The following is a 12,973-nucleotide window of genomic DNA, read 5'->3' on the forward strand; positions in this document are numbered from 1 at the left end:
AATAGCTTAAACACCAATGTTGTGCTGCAGTTTAAAGACTGGGATGTGATTGACGGAGTTAATCAATTGCGTCTCCTCCATGTGAGGTGTAATCAATGGGACTATGGAGTCAATAGCGCGGTAGCGGCTAATCACTGGATCAGGAGCAGATAGCCTGCTATTAATAGGAAGGACTTGAGGTCAGATCACGATTATTGGTCAAAACTTCACAATGTTGTCTCTAATGTGAGAGTTGGTCTGTACAAGCTTTAAAGGAGGTATCCTCACTGTTACTGCAGGCACAGTATGAATGGACTGAGTAATGGGTGGGTGTTGTGCATGTACTGGCTGCAATGATATTTGGACACCTTACATTCATCTGCTTTATTACAACATTGTGTAATATGTGAGTTTCAAACCTGATTTTGACATGAACAGAAAATGTCACAGCTGCTCTGTTATAAAAACAAAACAAAAATCACAGATTTCATAATGGATCCTTTTGTCTTGATTCGTTTTAAAAGTGCAGAAATGTGTAATGTTACTGGTTTATTTACGGCTGCAACTAATGAATATTTTCTATCAATCTGCTGGAAATGTTCTCAATGTGTTGTCTCACAAAATGTCAATAACAAATGCTGTATTTCACTTTAAGTGGGACAAGGGAACATTTGACATATTTGTTGGTCAGCTGTTAAATTCATTGTCTAATCATGTCAGCTTAGTTGGAACATTAAGTCATTGGAACAGTTTGAAAATGCCAATAATTTGCAGTAAAAGAAATGTTTAGGATAATTACTACATTGGCATTTGTCGTCATCCTCATAAGCCAAACAAAGTTGTTTCCTTAAACAGTAGCTTCTTTCACACACAACTCACTAAATAGATACGTGCTAATATGCCCGCGAGGTGAGGTATCTTCCTCATCCTTGTCACACTGTATGTGTTTATAAAGAGGATAAACATTGTGAACATGTAGAATGGCACACAGGCATCTGCAGCCCTCGTAATGAGATCTCATTAAGACTGACAGAGAGCATCAATATCGCTGTCAAAGTGTGGCTCTAAATTTAGCTGTACGGGTTATCCAGATTAAAACACTGACAATTCAACGTGAGTCTGGATTTATTTATTTTTTGCTGAAGCTGGTTCACATCTGGAACTGTTGTCGGAGCAACAAGTCTTGAAGCCCACACCTGCAAACATGTGTGTTAATTCATGATAGTGACATTGATAATAATGACCTGACATTTAAATCATTCGTTGACAGATACGTGCGCTTGCATGTGTACCAAAGTGTCTAAAACTATGTTTTTTTGTTGTTTTTTCAAAATCCCATTGTCATGATTTGAACTTCGCTTTAAAAACTTGCATGGAACTAATGGATCTTTTGGTTTGCATCAGAAAACAGCTGAAGTATCAATTTTTGCTTCATCTACAGGATATTGTAACCATCTATGTTTCTGTCTCTTTTACTTGAACAGGGGGAGACAGAGAGCGGATGACAGCCAACCATGAGACCTACCTTCTTATGGCCAGCACCCAGAATGACATGGAGGATTGGGTGAAGACGATCCGCAGGGTCATCTGGGCGCCTTTTGGTGGAGGTCAGTATGCACACACAGCCCCTGTTTTTACGTGCTGACTAACTTGTAATGAGATTTGCATCTGCTGTTTGTTTTTCATTTGGGTGACTCAAGTGTGTGTATTCAATCACCTCCGTGTCTGCTAGGTTCTTTTGAGCAAGGCCATCAAACTGCTGGCTGTGTGGTCTGATCCCGCTGAGAAAATACATCCGTTACATTGCAGAGAATGTGTGTAACTAAGGGACTGAAAGTGCAAAACCTCAGTGGCCTTGTGCACAATGATAATGGTGCAACCTAAATCTATTTGTGGGTGCGTGATAGAGGCACTTAGCAGTAAGTTCCAGGGCAATACCGCATTTATTTTACATATTACAGGGTTTTATCTAAAACAAGCATGTTTCCAGAGTCCGTTGGCAGGTAAAGCAGCAGGTTGCCTCGTCTTTTCCTTTCAGTCCATATGTTGGGTGTCCTGCCACATGCCGGTTGCATCACTACAATACTTGTCTTCACCATGACGCAATAACACGCGAGGAATGTCTGTGAAGCTGGAATTTACACTCTCGTGTCATCATCCTGCCTGTTTTGTTTTCTCTTCCCATCCATCCCGTTCATGCTAATGCACAGAGGACATTAATGTGTCCAAATCAATTACATGCGTCAAATATAACAGAAAAACAATGTTGATGTAGCTACCATCAAGTGCACTGTGACTCATAGCTGAAGTGCACGATGTTGTAATTGTTCCTGGGATCAGTGCGGTGATTACCGAGTGCCCCGCTGCACCGCTAAGGCTTGTTATTGACTTAACTGGCTGACATTGTCCCACATTGTGTTCGAGCGGGGGGGGGGCATGTGCGGCATTTGAGACCGGACGGGCCGTGCAGGCAGCTCTCTGTGACACAGTGAATGGATGAGGCTGAGCTGGCCCCTCTGTTTTCAGTGCGGGGAGTTTGATGTCGATTGCAGTTGACTGCTCTTCAAAAGGACGAGCCATTTGTCAAAGATGCCACTCAACTTGGTGGCTCCAAGTTGGAGCGGAGCCGGACTTTCACACACACACACACACACACATATACAGAGCGCACACATATTCCAGGCTTTCACAATTTTGCAGTAGCAGCAGAGACTAACTGAGCCCTGATTGGCTGGTCAGCGCCCCTGAAGTGTGATTACAAATTTGAGTTCAGAGAGTGACAGACAGGGAAGGGAGCTCCCCGAAACGAAGCCTGTGTTGGAGCTCGGAGCCCTCAAACGTTTGCTGTCATGTTGTGCTGAACACTTGCTATGACGTTGAATTAATTACTGGCCGGCTTGAACAAGCAGTTGGACAAGGGAGCGTTTGAAGTCATGTGCAGTTGTGGCCTCTCCATCTGGATCTTTGGAGATTTATTTGATGGTAATTACCAGTTGTTTATTTGTAAAGAGTATAACTTTAGCTGTAGTTGCTGTTAGATTAATGCTAGAGCTATTTTGAAATGTTCTTAATGCTAAAACATATACCGTATATACGTAACTTTTTTATTTCCAGCCTTGTTCTATAGAGCTTATATGGGAGATTTTTTATTTGTTGGTTTGGACTAAAATTGCCACCCCAACCACCTCCAATCACCCTGTGTGTCATGTCTGTTTAGTCTGTTTTTTTGACCTTCGACAGCCACCGTTTTCTACTTAATGCACAGTTCATATTTAGTTTACTGTAATACCACAGTGAAATGTACTTCACAGTAAAATGGGATGTTTTCCTGCCTTCTGGTTGTGGATCAGAGAGTGTGTGTGTGTGTGTGTGTGTGTGTGTGTGTGTGTGTGTGTGTGTGGGTGTGTGCGCGCGCAGCAGTCGGCCTGTTTTGCTGCGATAATGTGAGAGTGTTGAAGTAACCTGCTGGGTGTTTGCAGAGTGGAGATGTCTCTCTTATGTGCTGAATGAAGTCTTTGCAGTTGTGGTACAAGCCAGCAAACATGCATATAAACACACATGCACACTGTTCATAATCGCTTCACACACACACACAGTTACATGTGATACAGGGAAACCATTCCCAGACTCATGAGCAGAAGGTCTGGAGGGATGACCTCATTTTCATCCAGTCACTTTTTCTCTCTTTGTTCTCTGATGCTCTTTTCGATACGTGAGGATATTCATCTTTCTTTGCTCTGGTGGAGCTTGACTTATTTGTATTTCACTCTGAACCAAGATTTGGGAAATGGATACACAGCTTCAAATATTTCTTTGGAATTTGACACCGTTTAAAGTTTTGTCTTATTTGTGTTGCTGCAAAGATTGAAGTGGAAAAAAATCTTCCGGAAGCTTACAAGCTGTGTCAGTTTCAAGAGGGGTGAGTGTGACAACATACCATAATATTAATTGGCGAAAAATCAACTTGCGTCTCATGATAATTGCATTGAGGCATTTGCATTAGTTTACTAGAAAAGCTGCAATCTGAATTCATGCGATGTACCAATACACCTTTACAAACCCAGTGATTTAAACTATTTCACATCAACACCAGTTGGTTTGAAGCTGCTTCTTGCTGTGTCAAATGCTGTCAAAAGCACGTGCATCCCGGTAAGCTCAGTCCAACTTTGTCGTACCACGTGTGTGCATGTGTGTGAGTAGCCTCTGTCTGTCTCTGGAGACCGGAAAAGTATGCAGATCCAAATCTCTCAGGAAGGCTGCCTTAATCCCCTCTTGTGTTGCATCCACATGAGACGGCTGCAAATGGAAATCAGTCTTTCTTTCTTTTTTCTTTTTTTTTTATGGCTACTCCCTCAGACAAAAGGCGAGAGGTACTCAGCGGGAAGTTAGAGATTTGATCATCAGACTAAAGCTTTGTGGGTCTACATATTTTTTGCTTGGACTGTCTAGCCAGCCTTATCAGAATTATTATTTTTTTCAATCAATTGAACTGCTCTCTTTGATGTGCCTTAAGCTGCAGATGCAAGGTTATTGGTTTTTCAAATTCTTTGAAAAATGCTCTTTTCTCCTTGGGAGAGAAAGTTAAATTGTGCAGGATATAAAATAGTATTTATTTCAAAGGTTAAATTATCATTTTTGTCATTTTAAAATCATGCCCTAAATGATTTAGCTGTAAAGAGAGAAACATATTGTATATATCTGGGTTTATATATTATAAATACAATATAACAGGTTGGTCATAATGAATAAATGTTCAAATATGGGGTGAAAACAAAACAACACAACACCGATATTTTTGAAGCATTGCCATTTATCAATGTCGCACCATCATGTCTTGTGTTTCAGGCATCTTCGGTCAGAAGTTGGAGGAAACTGTGCGGTATGAGCGCCGGTTTGGGAACAAGTTGGCCCCTATGCTGGTAGAGCAGTGTGTGGATTTCATCCGGCAGTGGGGCCTCAGGGAGGAGGGCCTATTCAGGCTGCCCGGACAGGCCAACCTGGTCAAAGAGCTGCAGGATGCCTTTGACTGTGGAGAGAAACCTTCTTTTGATTGGTAAGGAAACCATAAGCGTAACGACCGGCTGCTCGGATCTAAGTGCATTTTAATGTGAAGTTCATATGTCCAGACTGTAGTCTGGTGAAGTTCTGCACATCTCCCAATTTATACAAGCATAACAAACACAGATGACCAAGTCATAATAAATATGTTCTACATATATATATTGTAAAACCATAAAGATATATCATGGAAAGAAGGATGACTGTTTCATTTGAATGTCATGCATTTTCTGTCTGTCCTCTGTGAGACTGTTTGTGGTGACCACTTCGAAGTTATCAATATTTAACATGACAGTTTAATCCGTCTACACTCATTTTTGAAACAATACCTGTGTTGTGGCTGACTGGAAGATAGTTATGGATGTGTTGCCTTTACTGCACTGAGGGCGGCTGGTAAATTGGAGAAAAGGGACTTTTTCTTTTTTATGACTGTCACAAGTTATTGTGCTGCTGTGCTCCTTCCCATCCCCATTGTACCTCTTCAGTGCAGCATTGTAAAACACAGCAGTACCAAACAGTGATCTAATGTCTGACGCTTTGATGTCGTAAGCCGGTGGGTTTAATGGTAGTTCTCGGGCTGCTGCTGTTGTGTTTGCTGACTCACAGAGACACCTGAACCAGATCAGTCGGTTTATTATTATTTCCACATGCGCTTTTCCTGCCATGATAAGTCAAAATGTTGCTGTTTGGAAAGGGGGTCGTTTTTTTGCCTTTTATAACATATCAACATTAAAAGTCAATCAAATTTAAATCCAGCTTTTTAGTCTTTTTAGTCAGTCCAACATTTATGTAGCCAAACGCATCAGCATTGGAACAAATATTTAGCAAATGCAGGCACTGAAACACATTTTTGCTAGCACACCCTTTGTCCACCCCCACAGGTGTTTTCACTTGCTTGATTAGACCTCTCAGGCTGTGTGGGTGCGTGACGATGGCGTTTGATTGAGATGTCTCTCTCTCTTGTTTATGCCCTGTCACACCAGACAGTGGAAAAGCTCAGTCATGCATGCGTCTTCACATAATAGGCAGTACTAGAAGCATGATCATTTAAGGGATAGTTGGTGAGCTAACAGCCAGGGACATGTAGCGCTGCCCGTGTTCTCTGCACTGTGCCAGCAGAACAAAGAAAATGTGTCAGGATTGTTATCTAAGAGGACAAAAGCTCTGAGCTTGCTAACTGTCGGACATATATTTGTACCATTGACTCCTGTCTCATAACTGTCCAAAAATATGTTCCTGTGACAGTTTATTCTGGGGTTACATACAAATGGGTGGTGACAAATAGCTAGCTAAGAAGTTGTGATAGCTTCCTCCATTTTTCCTCAAAAGTAAATGCTGTCAAGATAGTTTGCTATATTATTTAATCAACAGTTTGAATTCCTGTGTCAAAGCAAAATGTAACTTCAAATGTACTTTGCCCTCGGATGCAAAATCCATTGTTCGTGCCAATAATAGGAATAGATTTGGTTACGTAATAACAGCTTTAAATGCTGGTATGACCAACCGTTTGGGGACAATTTATACAAATCATTCTTGTTAGTGGCATGGCTCCACACAACTTAATCCTGAGCAGAGGTCTAATCAGAAATCCCCTGTGTTATGTGATCAGGACAAACTCTACCATCTTAGAAATCAGCATGCAACTAAATTGGACTTACAATCTGGCTCCACACTATGAGGTCTGTAGGTGGCTGTACTGAGACACGCCACCTACCTACACAACAACTACACCCTCCTCTGTCTCTACACATGTCTGATTTTATTTTTGCTAACTGCTCCTGACCTGGCTGTATTCCCTTGTAACCTCCTGCCTTTCCAGTTGGCTCATTAGTGTCTCTGAGCCTGAAGTGGAAATCCTCTTGCCTTTTGGCAGATCATCGAAACCCGCCCCAGTGTTGTTGTTGTTCCCTCTGTTGCTTTCCTTGTTACCTGTCTGCCTTGTTGCTTATGACCTGTTTGCTAAAATGGATGATTCTCCCACATAAGGTTCTTCAGTGAGCCCAAATATCTCATCTGAAATCCTAGGTTTTTGGGGCATTTTGATTAGGCTCCCAGCCAGCCATATTTCACAACCAGATAAGAGTGGTGTGATTCTTCTTTCCGATGCCAAATCATGAATAAGCATATCTCCCAAAATGTCAAAATATTCCTTTTAACTTCTACACTTGATCATGTTCCGATCGTGAAAGTGCTCTTTTTTTTTAATTTACATTATTTGTCCTTGCTGATGATGATTTGTGTTTGCCTCAATGCCACGTACCCATAATAATGAATAACCTCAACCCCATTTCTGTCTTTTTTGTTCCCCGTGCAGTAACACAGATGTGCATACAGTAGCCTCTCTACTGAAGCTGTATCTCAGAGAGCTGCCGGAGCCTGTCGTGCCCTTCCACAAGTATGACGACTTTCTGGCCTGCACCAAGCTCCTCAGCAAAGATGATGAAATGGTAAGAAAGGCCACTTGATGACTTTCTCCTTTCCTATACCTTTATACTTACTTTATATACTTCATAGCAACCGAAGTGAGCACTGAAATGCTCTCTCGTAAATCATCCAAAGTCCTGCTCTGTGGCATTAAAGCTGGTCTCTCGCTGCGCGGTCATCCATCCTCTGCTCTGCTGTTTCCGTACAGAATGACTTTGTTGTGCCCGTCTTGACTTCTAACATGTAAATAGGATTTCCTCCAAACCATAAAGATAACGCTTCACAGCAGGGGGACAAGTCTTTGGCTTCCTCACAGTGTCAACGTCTTTCTTTCATTTTCACTCAGAGCTCTTGTTTGTGACTTTGTGTATCCATGTGATTGGGTGTGTTTTTGTATTTAAGTTTAAACATCTCAAGCGTAGATAAGTGCCGCTCTGCCTTTTAAACCTCATTAAAGGAGGAACACAGTAAGCTAAATTCCCAATATTCCTTAAAAAATTGCGAGATCACTTCAGATTCACTTTAATTAAAACTATATAAATCCTCATTTTGTTTAATACTCTTTTTATTTGACTATTTTTTTTGTATTTTGTAAAAAAACAATGAGTCATGAATCCCTGTAGTAATAAAATCTTGTCATAAAGACAAAAACACATTTCCTCAGCTTAAAGAATAATCATCCCTTTGAACACCTACCTCAGAGAGTGATGGGAATAATTAGTACTTTTTAGATGACAGATGATGAATCTTTTGTTGTATTTGTTCCTTTAAAAAAAACAAATCATTGCTTTCTTTAAAAAGATGAATGAGCATGATGAATCGTTGAGAGAAACATTGATGCTCTTTCAGTTTTAATAACAGATCCTTGATCAGATTTTTTCCCCTCTCTTTTTCACTGATTGTTATTTGGGCTGTGGGTGTTATTGTTGTATTTGATGTGCTGTAAATTGCTCATGATTCACCAGAACTTGTAGTATTTCAATACATTTTGACTAAAAAGTATCTGCTTCATCTGCAGGGTGTGAAGGAGTTGAGACAGCTTGTGGAAAGTCTACCTCCAGTGAACTACAACCTTCTCAAGTACATCTGCAGGTATTAATAGATTGTTAATGTAGGTGATATTTCTAATTTTGATCATTACTAAACAGTGAAAAGTTGATTTTTTTTTTTTTTTTTTTTTTGTTTGCCAGATTTCTAGATGAAGTCCAGTCATATTCAGGAGTGAATAAAATGAGCGTCCAAAACTTGGCCACAGTCTTTGGGCCGAATATCCTGAGGCCGAAGGTTGAGGATCCAGTCACTATTATGGAAGGTATGTTTTCTTGCTGGTCGAGTGTCTTGACATTTTGTTTTAACCGTAATTGAATGAACATTTTTAAAGTAACGTGTGGTCTCATCTTGTCAGGCACTGTTGTGGTCCAGCAGCTCATGGCCGTGTTGATCGGCCGCCACGACGTGCTTTTCCCTCTGGATGAAGACAGCCCCACGGCCCTTGAGCTTGCCAACAACAACATCGAGCTGCAACGGCGGCAAGCCACCACCTCTACCTCCGCCAACACCACGGTGTCTCAAAATGCCGAGAACAACAACACGCAGGTGGTGCGACAGTGTGTTTGGGAAGCACCCGAGTCTCCCTCGCACCGCCAGCAGGTGGACAACGGTGGCTCCCCGCGATCAGCGAGCCCTCGTAACGGTGTCATAGGACGCTTCGACATCACCCGCAGTCCACCGCTGACCGTTAAAAAGAACCCGGCTTTCAGTAAAGGCAGCGGGATTGTCACAAACGGCTCCTTCAGCTCCTCGCCCTCTTCAGACCCCAGTCAAGAAAAGAGCCCGACTTTGACTGGTGGTGGGAGTTTGCCGGTGCGTCGTACTGGGACCCTCAAAGGCTCCGGCACGAGAATGGGCACCAGCGGCGTGACGAGTGGAAGCAGCTCCGGAGGGAACGGGACTGGAGTTGTGCGCATGGGCATCTCCAGCACTGACGTGGTCACAGGGGGTGTGAACGGCCGCAACGGTCTCTGGGTACCAAACGGCTGCGTGACGTTGCGCGAGACCAACAAAAAGCGCGACTGCCCCCATGGGGATCAAACATCCAACCAGAACCGTCTGTCCACTTATGACAACGTCCAGTTAAACCATCAAAACCTGCATCAGCAGAACCACATCACCAACGTGTGTCTGAACAGCAGCCATGAGGACAAGCAGAGCGTAGACAGCGCCACCTGGTCCACCTCCTCCTGTGAAATCTCTCTTCCCGACAACTCCACTTCTTGTCGCTCCTCCACTACTACCTGCCCTGAGCAGGACTTCTATGGAGGCCACTATGAAGACCTGGATGGACCAGCACAGGAAAATGAGCGTCCCCAGTCCGATGGAGGAGGCGAGGGGGAGGGCAGAAACAGCAACAGGGAAGGAAGTGGAGGTGGAGCAGGGAGGAGCAGTCAGGGGACCAGCAGCAGTAGTAATAATAGTGATGGTTACACTGTTGGTAATGGACCCGGTGGTCACAGTGCTTTGCACAGTTTAGTGGCCAGTCTTAAACAGGAGATGCACAAGCAGAAGACGGAGTACGAGGCCAGGATAAAGAGGTGAGAAATAGTGTATTTTCGATGACATTAGAAGGAAATTGCTAAAGATAAATGAACATGGCTGCCGGCTCTCGCTTCTTATTTAGTGCACAGTCATGAATCAAATAGGCGTATATCCCAAATGTCTCTGTCTCTTTTCCCTAACCCTGTGCTGACCTCCTCTGCAGCTTGGAGCAGCGTAACCTGGAGCTGGAGACGGAGATGGTGGGCCTCCACGAAGAGATGGACCAGGAGAGGAAGAAGTACACCATGGCGGAGATCAAGCTGCGCAACGCCGAGCGCGCCAAGGACGACGCTGAGCGGCGAAATCAGATGCTGCAGAAAGAGATGGAGCAGTTTTTCTCCACGTTCAGTGACCTTACTGCGACTGGCAACTCCCCAGCCACCGACCCCCGCCGGCCAGATCGTAACAACACCATCTGGATACAGTGAAGGGAGGGCGGGGAAATGCTAGCCAAGACTGGAAATGGTTTACTATAAGACGTGAACGCTACGAGTGCTCCAAACAGGATTTGGTTGTTGAGGGAAAAGTCGGAAAGTTGCATTGCAGTGGTTGATGGCATGTTTTTATTTAAGAAATAGGAGGTGTAGGTCTAAGGCAAGACACCTGTATAAATGTAGACATCACCTGGAGTGATGCCAGACTGACTATCTGTAAATACTGCATTATTTAAACAGCTCACAGACACTCTCTAACTCAGAAACCGTGGCGGTAATCACAGTACACCATGGTCTGTGATGATACACGGTGCTATCGTTATTTTACTTTCGCTCCTGGAGCCATATAGAAGGGAAATGTTGAGAAAGGTTGTGTTCAGCAAAAAACAACCTGAAAATGCATAAAGACCATGCAAAACGCCTCCCTGTCATAATTCACTTCTAAAAATCTAACCAAAAACATCTTATTGTTCTATGTAATTCTGTATCTGTCTCATGTACATAGAGTGAAACAATGCAGAAAACAACACAGTCATATGTATGTAAAAAGAAATGAAAGTAATACTTAAATGTTTATCTGGTATTTAAGCAAAGTTATCAATGTGCGATATTTTATATTAAGATTTCTCCTTGCACTTACATGTTCGTTAAGTCTCAGCAAGGTGGTACTGAATGTTCTGTCGGTCAATGTGCTTACCATTTTAAATTGGATAATATTACTGTGTATGTGCTTCTGTGCTTCTGTGCTGTTTAATTTACCCCATGACCAAAAAAAGAGCCTGTAATGTAAATATTTTATAGATAATCGTAGACACTACTTGCTAGTCCGCACTGTGGTGTGACGCATATGCAGATGGGTATGGCACGTATTGAGTTGATACGGATTTAGGAATGTTTTGTAGCTCGTAACGATAAATTTGAAGACTTGCACGATGGGTCATTGGCACAAATCCCAGATAAAATTATTCAGAACTTCAGTCGACAAATTGTCCCTCTCCCTATTATTAACAGATGAGTAGCTGCTGTCTTTCTTCGAATGCTCTTGGGAATTACACTTCTCGTTCTACCTCTGAGCATACGAGATTGAAGTTTTAAAAATAGTCTCCTGTCGTCTTCTGACAATTTATCAATTGCATCAAGCTGCAGCAACAAAGTACCAACTCAGAGTTGTGTTTGTGGGTCATAACTGAAGAAAGTGAATTACAGCATCAAGTGTGTCAACATTGAGGACTTTAAAAAGCCCGGTGGCTAAATTCAGTAGCAAGCATTGTGTGCATGATGGTGCTTGAGTCCGTGCGGGCCGGTGTACAATAAGTGAATGTCTGTAACGTGACTGCATATTGTTGAAGTCTTTATGAGTGTATTTATGTAGCTTTAAGCCAAATGCACACACGCAGTGTGGATTTGCTGATGGGTACAAAACATCTGAGTACAGACCTGAGCTGGATGTCTCTCAAAAGAAGCTGCTGCTGGCTACTCTTCCTCTGAAGACCAGGTCCCATTTAAACCTGCTGCTGGTCAATGCAGGACATCTGGAATGTGCACATGAAGGGGAGGGGGGGAAAGTGCCTGAACAACTGAAGGAGGGAGGGGGAGCGAGCCTGCGCTTCTCATTTTGCACCCTCCACCGGGAAATAATAGGCTTAAGCCGAGCTGACAGCGGCACCTAGTTCTGTGAGTTCAACACAAAAGAGCAGATTATGGACACAGCACAGGAGGGAGAGGAGGACTGGGGTAGTGGAATATTTTCATGACATGATACTTGATACGCAAAATAACTAATTATGAATAAAAAAAGCATTTTTATTTGAGTCTCCCTTTGTTATTTCCTTTTTGAGTGTCTTTCAACACCGACCATAATTGCCAACCCCAACCAGAGAAGGTATAGTATGAAACATATATGGAAATATGTAATAGTAAACAAATCTATCCATCTCTGTTATGTTGCACTCCTCCATCATGAACATTAAATAGGAAAGTTCACTGCACTTGCTTTCATGCTGCACCACCAGGCAACATGTTTATACACATTCTGCCTGAGAAGTTGCTCATAGATGCCAGCCTTTAAATCAGCCTGGACCTGAATTAGAGTCTGTGTAGGCGGGACTTATTGTCACTGTGACAGTATGGACGTATGGTTCCTATGTAGAAGAAGGCCAGAAACAAACACATATATATCAATAAACAAGTACACTGTAGTCCAAGATCAAAGATTTTGTTTTTATTTTCAATCACATACATATACTATTTTTACATACACAGTTCCTTTAAAATGTCGTGTTTACAGTAACAGCTTTCAGTATTTTTTTTTCTTTTTCTTTTGCATTTGTTTTGACTTTATTTGAAACGCTATAGCCTGAAGCTTTGAGATCAGCGTGAAACAGATATAATTTATTTTCTTCTTTTTTTCAACCTGACAATGTCAAAAGAATGATTCATTAAAAACAGCACGGAGTAAAATAAAGAAGAGAGAAGGTAATTGT

General features: G+C 42.4%; 1 protein-coding gene across 1 annotated transcript; it reads left to right on the forward strand.

Annotated features, from left to right (window-relative positions):
* The first annotated feature begins 1,468 nt into the window (after nucleotides 1-1,468).
* arhgap24 (Rho GTPase activating protein 24) lies at nucleotides 1,469-12,270 on the forward strand. Its single transcript, XM_076087858.1, has 7 exons — nucleotides 1,469-1,586; nucleotides 4,825-5,032; nucleotides 7,352-7,484; nucleotides 8,480-8,553; nucleotides 8,652-8,773; nucleotides 8,867-10,052; nucleotides 10,220-12,270. The coding sequence occupies exons 1-7, from the start codon at nucleotides 1,481-1,483 to the stop codon at nucleotides 10,482-10,484; spliced, it is 2,094 nt and encodes a 697-aa protein (XP_075943973.1). The 5' UTR covers nucleotides 1,469-1,480; the 3' UTR covers nucleotides 10,485-12,270.
* The last annotated feature ends 703 nt before the right edge of the window (nucleotides 12,271-12,973 follow it).

The sequence above is a fragment of the Anarhichas minor genome, unplaced genomic scaffold (assembly GCF_050575085.1).
Source record: "Anarhichas minor isolate MPS153535 unplaced genomic scaffold, ASM5057508v1 ptg000002l, whole genome shotgun sequence".
Classification (NCBI taxonomy): Eukaryota; Metazoa; Chordata; class Actinopteri; order Perciformes; family Anarhichadidae; genus Anarhichas; species Anarhichas minor.